Source organism: Oreochromis aureus, linkage group 6 (genome assembly GCF_013358895.1).
Source record: "Oreochromis aureus strain Israel breed Guangdong linkage group 6, ZZ_aureus, whole genome shotgun sequence".
Classification (NCBI taxonomy): Eukaryota; Metazoa; Chordata; class Actinopteri; order Cichliformes; family Cichlidae; genus Oreochromis; species Oreochromis aureus.
In genome coordinates, this window is record NC_052947.1 from 4,192,739 (window position 1) to 4,213,020 (window position 20,282).

Below are 20,282 nucleotides of genomic sequence, written 5' to 3' on the forward strand. Positions count from 1 at the left end.
CTTTGTACACGCTGTGTGTTTGTATCTGCTGCTGACTGAAGGCTGTGGCTTTGAGCACGGCGAACTATTTGTAAAAGTGCATCGTTTGTAGTTTTCTTCATTTTTTGAATACAAATCAATCTGTCATTTACAACACTTCCACTTCCATTTTATTTCACCTAAGCGTTTGCCGACGTTTTCCTCTCGCTCGCCGTACTCAAGCTGTACGCGTTTGACAAACAGTCCCTGCCACCAATCACGAGCGCTACGCAACATTTTCCAGCCAATCAACAGTAAGCTGTTCAAAGTGCACTTCCATTTATGGGGCTGCGGGCACTTCCTTGTTGGGTTGAAGGCTACAAAACGTGTCCGTCCGCCGTGTGCCTCTGGGAGAAGGAAACAGGCCACAGAGGGCGTAATACGTCTCAGATTACGGCAGGTGTTTGTAAGTGGACGGATCTCCGTTGCGATGGGGGTAGGCATTTAAAACGCATTATTTTTGTGTAATTGTGTTATTTGAAAGTAATGACTAGTTGTATTGAGTGATAGGCGGTGGTTATTGTGATAACTGTTTGCGCGATTGGCTAGTTCTTTTAACTGATTACGCATTTGTCCACTAGTTGACCTGTTTTGACTATATCAACCAATTAGATGTGAGTTTGTTTTGGATGTGTGCTGTTATTGGTCCCTTCCCAATTTCTTTATTTGTTGATTGGTTGGCCCTATCCAATCAGAAATTACAGCTCTTTCACGTGAGTGGCACAGCTGTAGTCCAATGAAAGGGTCGTGGGCATGTCTGTGAATGGTCCAGTGTCCGTTTGTGGGCGGGGTATAGTGAAAATGGCGGCTGTTCGGTGAAGGAACAAACTTTATTACCATGCTAGGACTAAAGCCAGTAATAGTGCCAGCTTGTTGTTGGTTTTTTTTTTTTTTTTTAAACGTTGATAACCGTTTCGGAGTCATGTCGACTTTGTGTCTGTAGGGTAGTGACAGGGCAGCTACATAAGCTAGAGACGAGTGCGGATGTTAAAAAGCAGATAAAGAAGCTCGAACATTAAACGGTCCTGTCGGATTTTCTAAAAGCCAGCGAGTCCGGCTCTGTATCCGACTAAGCTGTAAGAAGTGAATTAGGCAGAGAGCCCTGCCAGGACAGGCCACGCCACAGAGTCGGCTCCTGTGGGACCATCACTGCCCATTGGTTTCTGTAGGGAGCATTGGCACTCAGGACCCGCGTTTGGTTCCATGAATGAAAATGGATGATTCCAAACCGCGCTACAGCAAAAGACTGGTAAGTGTCGGGCAGATTCCAACACACTGGTTCTGCTACCTCAGCATGAGCCCTGTTTTCTGTTACAGCGCGAGACCACTGCAGGATGCAGGGACACAGGCTCTGGTTCAAGAGCAGTCTCAACACTCAGTGTCTGCCTTCAGTCAAATCACTGCAACTTTATCCCTGAGCTTCAGGTTCACGTGCGTCTTGTGCAGCACCATATCTCTGACAAAGCTGCATCACAGTATGCCCTGGGTCTGTGAGGGTGAAGCACAGAGGGTGGCATTGTTGGAAGATATGCTGTAGAGCAGGAGTGTCCAACTGAAGAGAGGTGTGGGCCACTGCTGGCACTGTTGTCTCTTTGGATGACCACTTTGGTGTTTAAGTAATACAAACAAACAGGAAAACACCCACAAATATTTGTTTGTTTTTAAATTTCAAATATTGTATAAGAAGACAAAACTGCAAACTCCCTCTTAAGTAACTGAATCCTTTCATTGATCTACCAAATAAACACACTGGTCCTCTCTCTGTCCGACACATGGCAGCACGTCTGCTATCATTGTGTTCATATTTAACAAAATAAAATGTGTGCACATTAGTTTGTGACTCTCTCACTGACCTAACACAGCCAGTCCCTCCGCATGTTAGTACTCTCTGCTCATGTTGCCTTCATATTCAATTATGTGGGTGCATTTCTGTAGCCTCCATCACATTCACATTTCTTTTGTTAATACGTGTGGTTGTTGGCATCGACCTTCAGACTTCATGTGAGCTCTTTTTCTTCAACTGATATTTCTGTCTTTTTTTTTGTAGGATAAGTAGAATAGACTTTATTGGGGTTATAAAGGTACAACAACATCTTGGCTACCATCTTTTCTGTGCCCATTTGGCTATAAAAAAACGAGACCCAATTACGTCACGGACAGGTCTTTAAGGTGTCGCGGATACAACAAAATAAAACCAGTACCAGTTCCAAAAAAAGATTTATTCATAACAAACGAGAAAAGACCCAGGGAAATAGAGTTAACGATAAAAACAATTTAAAAAAAATAACAATAAAAACCCTGAAAACTATAAATTTCACAGCTCAACACTGTGCTGGTCCGTGTCCCGGGGTTTGGGTCTGCTGGGCTAAGGAGCTCTGAAAGAAAAGCATCTCGACTTTAAGTTTGAAAACTTATGTCCGTTCTAATTATGTCTCATTAGAACTGAAGAAGCTTCTTGCATGAAACGTCTTCAAGACACTTGAAGTCGAGATGCTTTTCTTTCCGAGCTCCTTAGACTACGATGAGCTGGATGACTGAGAAACTTCAGACGTACAGTTTTTGGTGGGTTTTTGATTCAAGTCAGCTGTTTGGACCAGGTGCCCTCACAGAACTGTGGAGTGTCCACATTCTGTGCATAAAGTGGTCTCTAAGATACTTTTTGTTTTGCCTTTAAATGACCCATAAGGGGACAAATGGGGGTGCAAGCCATGATACAACAGGCCAACAGCTGCTATACACACACTGAAATCTGACTGCTGTGCAGAGAAAATGATCTGTACAAGCCCATGAACATGGAAAATATATTGAGTAGATTTATTTTTTTATTGTATTGCGTCTACATCCGAATGGAGTACAGCATAAACATGTTTTTTCAAGCTTTCATCAGGAGTTAACACACACACATTTCTGTATGGAGAGGAAGCCGGTGTGGAGTGGTGATAACCGTGCTGGTTATCACCACTCCACACCGGCTTTAATGTCCAAATTCTTTTCTTTTCTTTTCTTTTGAATAAACAGACACACTTGCTGCTTGCAGTTTTGTGTACCTGCAGAATTACTGTTCATGTTCCTTAGAAGGGTTTTGAAATCGTAGGCAAATTCATATACAGGAATTTTATTTACTATGAAAATACAGCTAATAAGGAGGTTATTGAGGGGAAACTATATAGTTAACCTTTTAGTTCTTGTACGTTATACAAAGGAAAATGCTGAATGACTTATAATGACCAACAAATGGCCAAAAGTACTAATGAATCTGTGCCTGAGGCATTAGTTAATGAAGAGTGTGTGTATCTTAGTATGAGGGGTTAGGATAAGATGGCACCCAGTGCCTTTTTCCCATCATTTTCAACTCCAGAATACTCTACAGTAGTCCTGTTTATTTTCTTTAAAAAGGACCTAATAAGGTAGGAGTCCTGAGAAAATGAAGACGGTGATGGATGTTTCACATGCAGGTTCAGTGTACGTGTGTTATCAGTATATACCCCCAAGTATTTGTTTGACATCACCATAATAATGATAATAATGCTGCAGGGCCAGGATAAATGTTGCAGCCAGCCAATGACGTCGCCTGCGCTTTCAGTTAGCATTATAAAAGAAGTCAGCAGGTGTTTATAAAGACTAACACTAGCAAACCAACATCAGTGAAATAAGTTGGCTGTTATCCTAATTTATCTTGATAACTTGTTTATTAACACTTAGGCTACGTTCACACTGCAGGCGAAAGCGCATCAAATCCGATTTTTTTTCGCCCCTATGCGACCCGTATCCGATCTTGGTATGACAGTGTGAACGGCACAAATCCGATATTTTCAAATCCGATCTGGGTCACTTTCGTATGTGGTACTGAATCCGATACGTATCCGATGTTTTAGAAAGCGACTGCTGTGTGAACGGTCAAGTCGCATTAAATCCGTCTTTTACGTCACTGACACAAGACAGACGCCAATTATCAGCGCCAGAGAAGCGCCCGATAGGACATCGCGAACGATTTCCTCCCATCCGGTGAAACTGTTAGGAAGACCACGTTGGAGAAATGTGAACATTTTATTTTTACTGTATTTTCTGCAGATTCTGACAGAAATCTGCAACTATCCTTTGAAGCACCGCTCCTCTAAAACTGCAAAAAGGATCATTATTAGGTTATTTGCATTATTATGTAAATAACAAAATAACTTAAAGCAAAAATCTGGAAACATAAAGTCCGAAGTCTTTATATTAAGGGCCATCAGTCAAACAATATTGTTTGCTCTGGGTCTAAACAGAGCGAGTTGTGTGTGACGTCTTCTTTTGCGCATGCGGGCCGCTTTGAGCGTTCACACTGGAGCGCGTTTGATGTCGCATTTTATGTGTAGTGTGAACAAGCAGACAAAAAAATCGGATTTGATCAAAAAATCGGAATTGAGCATTAAGACCTGCAGTGTGAACGTAGACTTAGAGAGCTTGTGGTTTGCTCCAGAAGACGCTGATATAAACAACTATGATATCACAACAATGTGATGGTCAGTTGCAGTCTTGATCCTGGACTAACAATATGATGATGATGATGCAGAATACAGCACCAGCTGTCCTTGATGTACACACATGCCTCTGCCTCCCTTTCTTTGCTGCAGTTCACATCTGTCTGAATGTCACATCTGTACACGTGAACCCGAATAAGTTCTGTGACGCGACAGCTGCAACCAGAAGTCTCACATGAAGTGTGACCTGAGTGTGTGCTTGTCTCCGTGTGTCAGCCCCGTGGTGGGCTGGTGTCCTCTCGGTGTCTGCTGAGGGAGGCTGCAGCCTCGGGCCCAAAGTTGGTGCTGATTTTATAGTTCCTAGTGTGTCACAATGAAGCCGTTTTCATCTTCTTAGTCAAAAAGAATTGAGGTGGGCCCTAATGTGGACTGCCGTTCAAGTTGGTCCCATTTCATTTATACCCATTCAGTACTCAGTAGCTGCTATGTCAGGCTTACAATACAACAGGGGTGATCCCTGTGAGTGAACACTTGGCAGTGCTGGGAAGGATCACCTACAGAACCTCATGAACCATAATTAGAGTTTTCAGATATTTGGCACGAGGCTATAGAAATGGTTACTTATTATCCTTTTAGCTGCCACTCTGTGAAGTGCCACTTTGAAACACCTTTATGGACTTTTTTCTTTTGTGGTTGGTTTAATAAGGAGGACTGTCCAATGTCCATCCAAAAGACTTCAGTCCTCTGTCTTTTACCATCCCTCTTACTCTGTTCTCCTCTCTAGCGTGCTCGTAATCAGCAGCGTTACCATGATGATGGCATCTCAGATGAGGAGATTGATGGGAGGAGGATGTTTGACCTGGAGGAGAAGGTTAACAGTGAGAGGTTCAGCTCTGACAGAGTGCTTCGCATGGATGGAAAAGGTTGGTGTGAACACTGCCGTCTGCATCGTTCTCTCCCAAAGGGAGGCAGTATGTCCTGGGTTCTGTCCGTCCAGCAGTCCAACAGCCAAACCCACATCAACATATTACATTCAATGTTTGTGTGACAGTAGACACCGATATCAGCTGATTTAACTGGGTCAAGGTTGTATCAAATGGTAAAAGCACTACATTTTATACGACCCATAATTTTTGTGAATAGTCTTTAAACTAAGACGTGGCTACGTGTTTGATGTTAACCTTCATTTTTTTGCCGCCCAAGGTCAAAGTTGACCTGTCAAGAAACCATTGTGAGATATGTCAAAGGAGCATTTTCTGTACATTCAATGAATAGTTCAAAGTACTATTTTACTTTTTTACATGAAAGTTAAATGATGTAAAGTGAAATGAATATGGGCCTTGCATGGCGTTATCCTGTAGCAGCTCACACTAGGTGACCCCTGTGGTCGGGCTTCCCTGAGGCCTTATTACTGCTCCCGTATGGTCATCAGAAACTATCCTGTCTGCAGAGAGTCTGTGCACTGTTAAGCTCTTACAGGGTGCGTTGTTCGGCTCGTCCAAATACCTGTTGTTACAGCGTTGCAGATTGGCTTGATACTCGGAATATAAACTAGGCCACTCCCTTTGTCAAATCAAATAACTTTTATTGTCACATCACATGTGCAGGTACACTGGTACAGCACATGCAAGTGAAATTCTTGTGTGCAAAATACAATAACAGAAGAACAAGCAAAATATAAGAATGGGAATCTGAGAATTATAAGAACAAACATATGTACAAATGTAAGAATGTATGTGCACAAACATCTATATATAAAAACAAACATCTATCTTATCTAATCTATCTGGTCGCACCGGTGCGACCAAATATTTTCGGGTAACAAAAATAAAAAAAAAAATCTCTGCAACTCTCTGTGTGGTCAACAACAGACACACATTATGCCCCTATCGTGGACTAAACCAATCAGAGATAGTCAGGGGCGGGACCTCTCTGATTGGCCATGGTCCAGTTGAAAGTGCAGGTGGAAGAGAGAGGTGAGTAGCTTGAATAAAGCGACATCAATTCATTAACGGATTCCACACAAAGACGGAAACACAGCGCGGACCGACGCATCAGAATCAGCTTTGTCTTTCTCGGCTTTCTCACCCCACGGCCCGAACACGGACACGCTGTCGGAGCTCAGCGATTCTGATGCGTCGGGTCCCGCTGTGTTTCCGTCTTTTGCGCTGATTCTGAGCTGCAGGTTTTGTCTCTCCAACCAAAATTCGCCGAGCCAGCAGCAAAAAGAAGCAGCAAACCACGCTCACATTTGATCAATGTCGTCATGAATTCACTCTGACTTTTGCTGTTTTGCTTCCACCACGATAAAAATCACACTTCATGCACAGCTCTCTCTCCCTCTCTCTCCCTCTCTCTCTCTGTACTTCAAGAACAGTTTCCCGTCTCAAATCTCTGTTTTCTGCATTATTCATTGGCTTATTACCCACCAGTCTACCGTTGTTTACAGCGCTGTCGGCCGCTGTCTTTTTCTTTTCTTTTTCTTTTTTTCACTTAAATGACCTCGGACAAGAAAGCCTAATTTCTGCTGTTCAATACTGAAGAAATTTAAACTTCTTAAAATTATGCAAAATTGCAGAATATTTTTAAGGTTATCTGCTATAAAACGCCAGGCCAGGAAAATCTCCTTCATGTTTTTCTGTGTTTTATTCTCAGTTACTTTGACACAAAGGCATCTGCTGTGATGTTCACAATTCTGATGAAGTCTCACATGTGTCAGTGCTGATAAATGATCAGAATTATAATATTTCTGACTGTCTGAGGCTAAACTGAATCGAATCAGGACTTTGAGATCTGGAATCGAATGGATTATAGAAATCAGTGATGATACCCAGCCCTAGTGAGCAGCCTAGGCCTGACAGAAGTGGATGTAGCTGTGGGTAATAAGAAAAGATGAAAAGAACTATTGATAACTTTTGTGTTAAGTTAAGGCCTGATCCGTCTGAAATTCATAGCCAGCTCTGACACGGTCCCATCAATCTTTGCATGCTGAAAAAACAGCAGTGTATCCAGAAAACACATTATATGCTGCAATAAATGCACTGCCCAAGTGTCCCCTCTCCCCACTGCCTTTCAGCAGCAGGCAGCAGCAAACAGGTCGTCAGAGGAGCCGAGATGATGATTAAGTTTAACATTTTCTACAATATTGACAAAGCAATTTAAACACAAGTTTGTTAGTTAATAATTTAGAAATGAATATTGTCTGTATGGACTTCCCCCCCAAAGAAAGTGCACATGTAAAACTGCGGTGTTAAGCGATGCGGTTGAAAAATTTGAGTGCGCCTAACTTTTGTGCCGGTATGCCTAAATTTTTAAAGTTAGGCGCACCGGTGCGCCCATGTCAAAAAGTTAGTCCAGAGGCCTGTGTGTGTGTGTGTGTGTGTGCGCGCGCGTGCGTGCGTGCGTGCGTGCGTACACACACACACACACACACACACACACCTATCTAATAATGAGTCTTGAGTTGAATGTTTTTAATAGACAAAAAATACTTAAGTTAAAAAGTAAATGTTAAAAAAAAATTTTCTTTTTTTGCCAATCCGAAAATTGATCCGATCCGTGATCTGATCCAAACTTTTCTTCTGACGATGCGGTCTGTGTTGAGCGCTCAGTGGATCTGCATTCGACTACTGTGCCTAGGCTACACTGTCGAGTGCAGATCCACTGAGCGCAGCGCAAGCTAGCAAGACAGAAGCTAAGCTCGTTGCAACATGGCAACTGCCTCAACACTACCCGAAATTGAGCCTCCCCCACCCTCATTCAGATCTGGCGTTTGGAACTATTTTGGTTTTCATGTGAAGCATGACCCTGATGGTAAGCGGGTCATGGACAAAAGTAAAACAGTATGTTGGATGTGCCACGCAATGCTCAATTACATTGGTGGGAACTAGTGCGTTAGCGCAGTTAGCTTGTTAACGTGTTAACGCCGTCCAGCCCCACGCACGGGGCGATCCGTGGTAACTCGTTAACGGAGATTTGCCGCGTTATGGCGTTAATGTCATTTTAACGAGATTAACGCTGACAGCGCTAGTGGGAACACAACGAATATGACTGCACATTTACGCCGACATCATCTTAGTGCAAAGACAAGTGGAAGCAGACAAAAACAACAAGCACACATGCTACAAACTTTACCCAAGTCATTTAGACAGCCGTTAGCACATGATTCTCCTTATGGGGACCTGATATGTTTAATATGCTGCTGAGAATATAGCCCAGAAGAAGGGTATAGTATAGCTTTTATTTTGGAAAGAGCCATTTCTCTGTAATAAACTCTCTTTTCCAAAGATGAGTGATTTCTCGATCAGATAGATTTATTATTGTGTTGTTTCAGCAACATTAAAATTAAAAACTGTACTTCTGAGTTAAAATATATATTTATAATTTCAATAAATGACAAATTAAAAAGGCATGAACATTTTTTTGTATCGAAAAAATATCGAACCGTGAATTTTGTGTATCGTTGCACCCCTAATATACACACACACACACACACACACACACACACACACACACACACACACACACACACACACACACACACACACACACACACACACACACACACACACACGTGTGTGAAGTGTTTTGGCTGGACATGTACCTGCCGTCCATGACCAATGCACAAAGACCCTGTATTCATAGATATAGTGTCTTTGTGTTTCTTATATGGGGTGCTGTTCTAAGCTTTGAGTCTGAGGTCTATTTTCAGAGCCTGACGCTTTTTTCTTTGCTTCTTAAAATCTTATAGCGAGGGAATATTTAAATGAAAAAGCATGTCATATAAAGCAACAGTCATTGCTGCACTGAGGTGGTGTCACAGAAATTTAAGAGATCGTGCTTGAAGAGTGCGACATGCCAGTTTATTAGGAATGCCACACAAAGATGTGCTTTCAGGACCCTGGACAGTGCACATGGTGTTCACCGTGATCTCATGAGCTGTGCTCTAACATGTGACCTGTAAAAAGTCAGCTGCATGCACTCTGACATCACCTCCCCCATGAAATCTACAAATCCCAGCGTACGAAACGTAACACACCAGTTACAGAGTGTAGAAATAAACTGTCAATCAGGCATTTGTGGAGGATTTTATCTGTTGAAAGGATGGAAGCTGTCCTAATATAAGAAACGACAACAATACTGTTAAATTCTTGTCCTATGGATTATAGTCCTGTATTGAATGACGCTTGTATATTTCTCTGCAGACTTTACATATGCATTCATTCAGAGAGGTGGTCTGAGGGACCCCATCATTTTTGAGAAGCCTGATGGACTGGGAATCAAGTAGGCCCCTCTGTGTAACTTCAGTGTTATTAAATACGCCAGCGTCTATAAACTAAATGAGCTGATGTAATAATGTTGTGTCCTTTGGTTCTGCAGGATGCCAGATCCTGACTTCAGTGTCAATGATGTCAAGATGTTTGTCGGTAAGACTTGTTCAGTTACACACTGCTGCTAAGCATCAGCTTCAGTCCTGGCTTTGCCTCGCTGTACAAAGTTATTTAGGTAATAAATGCTGAAATTACACACGTATTTAAAATACAGGGTTTTCTATTAACAACAAAGATGAAATTGATCCTAATTGTTGAAAATTAATTTCAGTAATACTAATTAGTGACGATTTCTAACTGAATCATGTACATAGGTGTACAGTTAGCTTCAGATTAGCACCAACTGAATTTTATTCATATAGAGCCAAATCATCCAATGAGCCTGTATGTGAAACACACTCACTGCTGATTAACTTAAGGACAAAATAATAAATAAAGTCATTACTTTGAACGTTGCCATTGTCTCGACGTTCCTCACTCAGTGAGGTTTCTGGAGAAGCTTGACGTCCGTCCAGCTGTTGTGAGCAGCCTCTTCTGTCACGCTGTGTCTAACAGAAGGCTCCCCTCTCAGGTAGCAGACGCATGATAGATGTGATGGACGTGAGCACTCAGAAGGGGACCGAGATGTCCATGGCCCAGTGGACACGTTACTATGAGACCCCCCCGTGTCAGAGAGAGAAGCTCTATAATGTTATCAGCCTGGAGTTCAGCCACACCAAACTGGAGAACTGGGTCAAGAGACCTGCCACAGTATGTACCTGCAGGCTTATTTGACTGGAACTGCTGACACAAAATAAAAACCTTTAAAGTGAATTTAATCTGTTTGTTTGTTTGGTTTTTTTTCTCACTGTTTGTATTTTGTCTTACGTTTGCACGTGTAGGTTGATCTGATCGACTGGGTGGACAACATGTGGCCTCGGCATCTGAAAGAGAGACAGAGAGACTCGACTAACTCTATCAATGACATGCAGTACCCCAAAGTACAGAAGTAAGTGTCCTGCTGTATGTAAGTGTGACGGTAGGATGTAAGCCGTGATGATGATGATGATGTGTCTCCACAGATACTGTCTGATGAGTGTTGAGGGCTGCTACACAGACTTCCACATCGACTTTGGTGGGACTTCAGTATGGTACCACATACTGAGAGGGAGCAAGGTGAGGCCACGAGGGGTCAGCTAACTTAGGGAGACGATCTCTTTCCCGTTACAGCTTCGGGTCAACGCATGAGTCCTGTTGTCAAGTATAAAGAACATGCTAGAAGGGGAGGGGCCACCTGAAAGAGTGTCTGTTTTGTCCCGTCCCAGAGCAGAGCACAGTGAATTGCACTTTTGTTTTCAGGTGTTTTGGCTGATTCCTCCGACTCCTCAGAACCTGGAGCTCTATGAGAACTGGGTACTGTCAGGGAAACAAGGAGATGTGTTCTTGGGAGACCGAGCGTCTGACTGTCAGAGGATTGAACTGAAGCAGGGCTGCACCTTCATCATACCCTCAGGTACACACTAACGTGCACTCACAACCTGCAGAAGCATTCCGGTGGTATTATAATCACCTGTGTGCTACAGGTTGGATCCATGCCGTTTTCACCCCGGTGGACTCGATGGTCTTTGGAGGAAACTTCTTGCACAGCTTTAACATCCCCATGCAGCTCAACATCTGTAGTATAGAGGACAGAACGCGGGTAGGTGAACAGGCTCTGCATGAGCTGCTGAATGACAGAGGAAAGTGAATAGACTTTAATCCTTTAACCTCCTCTGCAGGTTCCAGCAAAGTTTCGTTACCCCTTCTACTATGAGATGTGCTGGTACGTGCTGGAACGCTACGTCTTCAGCCTGACGAAGACCTCCTACCTCACCCCAGAGTTTCAGAAACACTCCCTGGGCATTGGTATGTACACGGCTCTGTTTGTAACGCCTCCTCGTTACTTTCAACCCCCAGTCACTGCCCACTGGGGGACACGCAACCGTGTTGTGTGGTCCATAGTGGTCGGTTCTGAGTCTTTCTTATTTCCTTTGTGAAGGTCTGAAGAATCCGTGTGGCTCAGATCCAGTCAATGAGCAGCTGAAGACTGAGGGGGAGGGTGTTGGCAGTGAGGAAGACTCTGAGAAACTTCCACTTAAGGTCCACCTGACCCCCCTTGAACTGGAGGGACTCTGGAACCTGCTGGGTAAACTGGAAGCTCTGCCCTCTAACAAGAAGTGTGTCCCAGCAGGGATACACAATGCCCCAGCGCTCATTACACACATCAAGGTATCGCTCCTCTGTATGTCGTCGTGGAGGTCCACGTGAGCATCGCTGTTCTTTCTGTCACGCTCATGTCTCTGCTGTCCTGCAGGCACTACTGAAGGAGCACGCTAATGACAATCCCAGCATGTCATACACAGGACGGCCCATCGTCAGGTGGCCAAAGAGGGTAAGTGGTGTTTATTCACCAACAGACTGCACACTCGTCATGGTAACCCTGCCTCCGGTCCGTGGACCACTCAGTCTTTGCAGAGAGAGATTGAGTCAGATGAAGGAGGTTTATGATCCTCTCCACAGTCCTGTGAAGTACACCTCATGATTCAGTAGTTTTTTAAAAAAGCACCTTTAACACACATAACTGGAAGCAGTTTCTGTATGTACTGTTTATGGACACGTGGCTCCACATCTGACTCTGCGTTACAGACACTGATTGCAAATCCTCAGCTCTCCACTCTGAGGTGTTCGTGCCGACTGTGGTCATAATACACAGCACCAAGTTTGGACACATCCTAACATGTCCACTCTGGTCTCGTCTGTCCAGCAGAGCTAACAGTGCATACGTGCAAAGTTGTGTGTAAATCGAGCGGACATTACAAACAATCGTAAAAGTCCCTGTGACCAGCCGTGCAAGCGGATCACAGCCGGGCTGCCTCGGGAATTTAAACAACAATAATAATAACAGTAATAATTATTATTATTTATATAACAATAACATGCACATAAAGCAAACCCAATATTCAGCTCTTTTTTTTTTCCATTTGTTTTCTTCTGCTTCACGGGGGTGGGTGGGGTGTGTGACTCCACGTCACCTGGAGGTAAATGTTTCCTTATACAGCCAAACTGGGACAGGGTAGGATGACTACCATTTGTTTAGTTGTTCGCACACTTGTTCTGTCCTGCAATTTAAAAGCGATTGATGGTGCATAAGCTAGGATGAGAAGAGAGTGCAGGATGATGGAGCAGGAGGGAACAGGAAGGCCTCAGAGGAGGTTCATGGATGTAGTGAAGGAGGACATGCAGGGGGACAGGGTGAGATGGGGGCTGATGGTCCGCTGTGGCGGCTTCTGAAGGCAGCATATATACTTCCTGTGTCATCGTACCAGTTTACACTGCTAATGTCCGTCCCAGTGTGCTGGACTGCTGGTAACTGAATTTGAACAATCCATCAAGTCCAAGTGATAAAAGTCATTTTCTAGTGTAAATGATTAAAATGTTTTTCCACCTGTACCTATCTGTTTTTCTCTTATACTTCCAGCCGTCATGGTACCAACCTCCTCCCCCTCCCCCACCACCACCTCGCCCTAAACTGTCCTCCACTCCCATCACTCCACGACCTCAAAAACCAGCGTCTTCCATGTCCGTGTTGAGACGACGCAGGGTTAGGTAAAGAAGTCGTACCTGCATCAAACCTTTTGTTACTTCAGTTTATGCAGTTTTTTGCAATTTATTAAACTTCATATTTAAGACAACATATCAAATGTTTTAACTATTTACAGTGCAGTGAAATGATTTTCACATTTAGATTTCATTCTGTCCCTCCCACAGCTGCGTGCTTTGTTTTAAGCCATCCTGTTCTGTCATTGTGTGTGTGTGTGTGTGTGTGTGTGTGTGTGTGTGTGTGTGTGTGTGTGTGTGTGTGTGTGTGTGTGTGTGTGTGTGTGTGTGTGTGTGTGTGTGTGTGTGTGTGTGTGTGTGTGTGTGTGTGTGTGTGCGCAGGTGTAAACGCTGTGAAGCCTGCATGAGACCTGAGTGTGGAGACTGCAACTTCTGCAGAGACATGAAGAAGTTTGGAGGCCCAGGGAAGTTAAAGCAGACCTGTGTTCTACGACAGTGTCTCTCTGTTAGTAACTCGGTCCTTGTTTTTATTAGTAGAGTTATTGTCTTTGTAATTAGCAACATGTAGGTGTGTGTGAGATACTTGAAGACCCCGTCTCTTCCAGCCGGGCCTGCCTCTGTCTGCGGTGTGTGAGATCTGCAAAGAGCCCAATCAGGAGGAAACCGGAGACCCCTCCCTCACTCTGATGGAATGCTCCAATTGTGCCCAGATCGTCCACCCTGCCTGCCTCACGGTACGACACACACACGGAGCATATAGGAACTCAGCTCAGTGGGATGTACTCTTCTTGTTGTTGACAGTTCAGGGCTCGTAGCCTCGCTACATCTTATGTTTTCACTTTGTTTTATTGATTTCAATGATGACATACAAAGTTAGCAAAATATACCTATTCAATATTCCGCTAGAAAAAAAAATTGAGGAACTAGGATGTATCTTACTATACAAAAACAGACAAAAGAAAAGCACAAAAAAAGGCAGGCTGAGGTATTGTTGTCCACCATTTGTGCACGGCAAGAATCAGACTGTAGGAGAAGTAATAATGATGAAAGAATGTGTGTTTATATAAAGTAAAACAGTATACACATATATGTACGTAGCAGACTAGCATACCAACAGCGGCATTAGAGCAAGGTATAAACAGGGGTATTGTAAAGGAAAATATGAAAAAAAACAGAGAAAAACAATGAGGTTAGAAATACTCGTACCATACTGTCCTCTAGGTAGCAAACCTCGCTACATCTTAAATAGAAGCTGGATCCTTAGTAACTATGACAGCATGTCATATCTGAAGGATGGGCACAAACATGAAGGTTCCAGGTTGTATTTAGATTGTGACAAAGGCAGACCCAGGCATAAACTGTGTTTTTTTTTTGTTTTTTTGTTTTTTTTTTCTTATCATTAATCCTGTGTGCTAGCATGAGTAACTGTCTGCATGTTTGTCTGCAGGTTCAGGGGGAAGGAGTGGTGAATAAAGACCTGCCAAGCTGCTGGGAGTGCCCGAAGTGTGTGCAGGGCATCACTGATCCAGAGGTACACAATACATTAATTAGCCACTGTTATCAGCCTGGGTGCACACACACACACACACACACACACACACACACACACACACACACACACACACACACACACACACACAGTGTGAGAGATCTAATGGGTTTATGTCTCTTGTTTGTTTGTTTGTTTGTTTGTTTGTTTGTTTTCATTATTATTTAATTTTGACTTTGATTTAATTCCGTCACAGTCATCAGGCAGTGATGAATCGCTGGCTGCTGGCCACCAACAGCGTATCCGTCCCCACGGCCCCCTGGTCCTCAGGCTGGGTCCAGGGCCCTCTCCTAGCATAGGGGGTCCTGTGGGCCCCCATCAGGACGGGGAGGTTGTCCGCTGTGGTTTCTTCCCTGCTCCTTCTCTTCCTTCCTGCTCTTCCTCCTCCTCCTCAGCGTCACTTCTCTTGGTGGCGGCCCCTCTGCCTTCTCAGCCAATCAGCTCGAGACTGGTGAGAGGTGCCGCCTGTTTGTGCATAAATCCACCCATCTGTCGCTTACATCACTCCTTTTTCTTTGCCATCTTTTTTCTTTCTTTGTTAAGAGAAGAGACACAAAGCTTGGTCTAAAGGATGTCAGCGACTCAGTGCCCTGGGCTTAGTGTCTGTGCTGGGACGCAGTCAGGGTCTCATCCTGACTTCAGCTGTAAAGCAGCAAATATCCATTTATGCTTGGACACATATGTTATACTGCAGGGTCTGTATAATTAACATATGACACACTGAGGTGTTTCATATAAATACAAACGAACAGAATATGTGGTTGTTGGTGTTCTGTGGTCCTGCTGACTCAGCACTGACTGACGTTCTGTGAACAGGAAATGGATATTTTGAACCATTTTCTGTGAGCGTGCTAATCATTCTGCTGCTCCCAGCATCGGAGAGCAGTAAACAAACACGAGTACCCTCTGCATCGTCTCATTGCACTTGTGTTCAGTGATAAATGTCCTTTCTCTGAAGCTAGAGAGGTACTGAGTTAAGAATGAGTGTCTGAGCTTCAGCGCTAACTTGGTGGTTGTGGTGGAGGTCGCTGTGAGCTCGTAAAACGCCGACTGTGACAGGATTTCATGTAAATGTCTGATGGTGTGCACACCGTGAGCACTGATTGGTCGATGTAAAAGCATGCTGATGTGTGGACGGGGAGTTTGTGAGGGATTAAAAAAACACGTATCTGATGTTTGTGTTGCTCCAGTGTTTAATCGAGGTTTTGAGTTGAGCTGTTGGTCGTTTCTACTCTAAAAGAATCCGTTTTGTCTTTGCAGCAGTCTAAAGGTGACCGAGGTGACAGCCTTCCACTGGTGAGTGTTCCTCAGATCCCTACTCTAAGATTGGGAACAACCATAGTCCTCCTTTTTCATTCGTTATGTCTCCCATCGCTTTGATTATTCCTCCCACGGTGTCCAGAAAAGGAAGTCCTCCTCTCTGCTTGACGCTCGTATGGCTAAGATCTACAGACGCCAGCGCCACAGCCGCGATGGAGAAGACTCTGTCAGTGACGATGACGATGAAGGTTTGTGGCTGTTAAAATCTGTTTTCATCGATTCAGTCAGCAACAGCATCAAGAAAACAGAGTTGATTTCTTTGTTCTTCCATGTGCAGCCTCTCAGAGAAGCAAGATGGCACTTCACGCTCGGGGTGGGACTCACTCTTCCAAGAGGGCCTTTGGCGCTAACAGGAGAGGCCTGCTGAGAGGAGGCTTGGCCCACAGAGGCAGCAGAGCAGGGCTGAGTCCGGGATCGTCTTCGGTCCTCAAGCTTAAGCGAGGTGTTGGCATGAGGGACGCTGGACGCCGAGGACGAGGGGTCAGGTTGCGTGGAGGCTCAAGAATGCAACGAAGAGGAGACGAGTCTGACGAGTCTGACGAGGACGACGATGATGACGAGGACGATGACGAGGACGACGAGGATGACGACGATGAAGAGGATGAGGAAGAGGAGGACAGCGAGGATGGAGATAAAGAACAGCATCGTCGACACAGGAGACGGCGCAGGACTGACGATGATGAGGATGAAGACGTAGACAGTGAGGGGCAGTTTGACCCTGAAGAGGAGGAGATGGACACTCTGGAGGATGATGAGGAAGAAGAGGTGGAGGAGGAAGGACGCTGGGATTCGGACCCAGAACCTCCGGTCCTGCTGGTGTCTGATCTGAGTGATGACCTGCTGAGTGGCTCCTACCTGACGGTGACTCTACAGCGCCCCAACAAGGCCAAGAGACAGTGTGGTAAGAAACCAGCACAGCAACTTAGGATTGGCTCACATCTGCAGGCGCAGCATGAATAACAGAAGACTCTTTTCATGCCGCAGGCTCCATAGTTCCAAAGCTGGAAGCAGCCATGGGCCCGAGGGCTGCTGCAGGGCCTCAGGGCTTTATTCAGAGAAAGGGCGCTCTGTCCAAACCTGCACGGCTCCGGTGCACAGACTCCACGGCTGACAGCATAACCCCACGAGGACCCGGCAGGTAGACTTTAGCACATATTGAGCTTTCATGTCACGTGTTGGTGTTCCATCCATGATTCAATGACGTCCGATACCTCTGAGCAGTCCTGGGACAGTCAGCTGCTGTGATTGGGCATCTGCTGTTGGCCAGCTCAATTCAATTCAATTCAATTTTATTTATATAGCGCCAAATCACAACAAAAGTCTCCTCAAGGCGCTTTATATTGTACAGTAGATAGCACAATAATAAATACAGAGAAAAAAGCTCTGCACAATCCACTGTTTAAAATATTAAATCAAAGCACAGAAAACTTACATTTCTTATAGTAGCAGAGGCCAGAGTGGAGATCTTATTGGGAAGATTTCCATCAGTCTGTCAGTAACAGACTGCTCATAAGGCTGTTTGTATGTATGTTGAACATTAGATGACCAGACTTGGTACATAAGGGAGCGATTCAGCTTTTTCCTGCCTGTGTCAAATGTGCGTGATTGCATAGCACCTAAGAACTACGTTGTGCTGTGTTGTCATAGGCCTCGCCTGCGTGGTAGCCGTGGTGAGAGAGGCGCTCGAACTCGCTCTGTGTCTTCTTCAGAGGAAGAGGAAGCTGCTCTTCACCCTGCGTCCTCCACCCTGTCTTCCCCAGCGTTGCCATCTCTGCTCTCCTTTAAGGATGTGGGCAATGAGAGAGGCGGGGAGAAGGAGGTTTGGGTGTCTGTGTTCAGATACTTGAACAGAGCTGAGCTGCTGGCGTGCATGACTGTCTGTAAGGCCTGGTACAAGTGGTACGTTACACTCGCTTCACCTTGTTCTGTACATGCAAAGCTCTGCGCTGCTTGTGAAACGACCACCGCTTCCTCCCCTGTGCAGGAGTTGTGACAAACGTCTGTGGAGCCACTTGGATGTGAGTCGGTGCAGCCCGCTCAGCAACCAGGCCCTCGCAGGCATTATCAAACGACAGCCCACCTCTCTGGACCTTTCCTGGACGCCCATGGCCAAGAGACAGCTGAACTGCCTGCTAACGAGACTCCCAGGTACGAATGCGCAGTGTCCCAAAGAGAATGTCTCCTGTCCTGAAGAGTCTCATTAAACCTTTGTTTGTGTTCAGGCCTGAGAGAGCTGAGTGTGACAGGTCTGCCCTGGTCCTGTCTGTCGGCGATGGTTTCTCCCACTCTGCCCCATCTACGGCTGCTAGACCTGCGCTGGTGCGACGGCGTCAAAGACGCCCAGATTAAAGAGATCATCACGCTGCCTGGTCAGTGGCACGGTGGGCTCAGTGAGCTGTGTTTCACCCCCCTCGCCCCCTCCTGTGGAGGGGGTGCAGCGCCAGTGCTTGTAGTTCAGTGGCCATGCTGCCGAGCAGCTCGGGACGTGTTCTTTAGTCACTGATTGTGATCAGCTGAAAACTGCTGATTGGGTTTGTTTCATCAAGCACAAAATGTTTTCAGGTGTAACCCGCAGAGAGAGAAGCACAGAAATCTTCATCCAGATACAAATGTAACCAAATCCAAATAAAAAGCAGTAGTAGTAGTACACCTGTACAGCTCATGGGATACTGTGTGATCAGAATACAAGCTATAATCTGCTGTACTTGTGTGTGTAGGTTTGGAGTCGTCCCGCAGCAGACTGAGGAACATGGTGACGCTCCGCCTGTCCGGTCTGGAGATCACGGAGTCCACTCTGAGGCTCCTGCAGCGCCACATGCCGCAGCTGGAGAGGCTGGACCTGGCTCACTGCAAGGATTTAACAGACTCCTCGGTCGCCCTGTTGGCAGCAGCTGGGACTCACACACGCAATAACCTCACCGAGCTCACGCTGGCAGGTTTGAATAAACACACTGATCACTGTTGGCTTTTTCACACACCCGAGTATAGGAAGCCTTCTGTTCCATTGGCAGACCCTCATCCCTTTGATTCCTGCAGGAAACAACTTCTGTTGGCCACTAATAATGACACATGGTCATTCATAATTGCTCTTCTTTCTTGATCCAAAGCCTGAAAATCATATAAAGACATTAAATGTGTGTCTGTGTGTGTGTTTGAAGGCTGCAATGAGCTGACCGATGGCTGCCTGTCCTATCTGAAGCGTCTCTCCTCTCTGACCCTGCTCGACCTCAGAGGCTGTAAAGGCGTCAGCAGACGAGCCTGTGACGCCTTCATCTCCGACCTGTCCCACGTGGCTGTCTACTGTATGATGGAGGAGAAACTCATCCAGCGCCTGGATTAACATGAGCACACACTAAACACGAACATTTTATTTATGATCACACAAGCTGCCAACGTTGGACTGAAGCATTAAAGCTGCCAAAAGGCTTACTTTAAGTCCCCATGTCATCTGATGTCATCTGATGTCAGTTAAATAATTTCTGTTAGTCTCTGGTCTACAAGAAACACTCGTACGCTTGAAAATTGTTATCTGCAAATGCTGCCAAAATGTTACCAGGAGATCAGATTGTTCCCTGAATCTCGAGTTACTGCCTGAATACGAAGCTCTGTTACAGTTGTATTTCCTTTATGTCTAAAATGTTCACCTAACCTAGAACCACAGATCTTATTTCTTATGAAACATTTGCACTGTTTTGTTTTTTTTAGGGGACTTGGGAAGGAAAAGTCTTGGTGGTCAGTGTTTTGCTCTTCTGCGTCTTAACACTTATTCCCTGTGTACATATGTTGTTTGTTTCATATATGATAGTGTAGCATATAAAAGAGTCCAAGTTTCTGTGTCCATTTGTTAAGCACTGTGTTTACAGATGTGCCAAAACATCCTGTGTATCTGATGAACTGTGTCCCACATATGGAAACGTTGTATCATGCAGCTGCAGCGTGGCCACCAGCACATACGCACTTGACACTCCTTCATATCTGGTTAGTTGGGCTGTTGTCTGAGTTTGCAGTGTGTCAAGACTAATGCAGGTT

General features: G+C 45.0%; 1 protein-coding gene across 2 annotated transcripts; it reads left to right on the forward strand.

Moving 5' to 3' along the window:
• The first annotated feature begins 314 nt into the window (after window positions 1-314).
• Window positions 315-20,089, forward strand: kdm2aa (lysine (K)-specific demethylase 2Aa). Of its 2 annotated transcripts, none has more exons than XM_031748405.2 (25): window positions 315-454; window positions 5,263-5,401; window positions 9,683-9,761; window positions 9,858-9,904; window positions 10,380-10,558; window positions 10,690-10,796; window positions 10,870-10,963; window positions 11,147-11,300; window positions 11,371-11,486; window positions 11,566-11,692; window positions 11,826-12,055; window positions 12,141-12,218; window positions 13,305-13,432; window positions 13,766-13,889; window positions 13,990-14,118; window positions 14,832-14,915; window positions 16,194-16,229; window positions 16,336-16,441; window positions 16,531-17,154; window positions 17,238-17,391; window positions 17,901-18,152; window positions 18,238-18,401; window positions 18,476-18,622; window positions 18,971-19,189; window positions 19,412-20,089. In XM_031748405.2, the coding sequence occupies exons 1-25, from the start codon at window positions 449-451 to the stop codon at window positions 19,591-19,593; spliced, it is 3,705 nt and encodes a 1,234-aa protein (XP_031604265.1). In that variant the 5' UTR covers window positions 315-448; the 3' UTR covers window positions 19,594-20,089. The 2 variants fall into 2 exon arrangements, with proteins under 2 accessions (XP_031604265.1, XP_031604264.1); XM_031748404.2 differs by lacking the exon at window positions 315-454 and adding an exon at window positions 758-1,267.
• The last annotated feature ends 193 nt before the right edge of the window (window positions 20,090-20,282 follow it).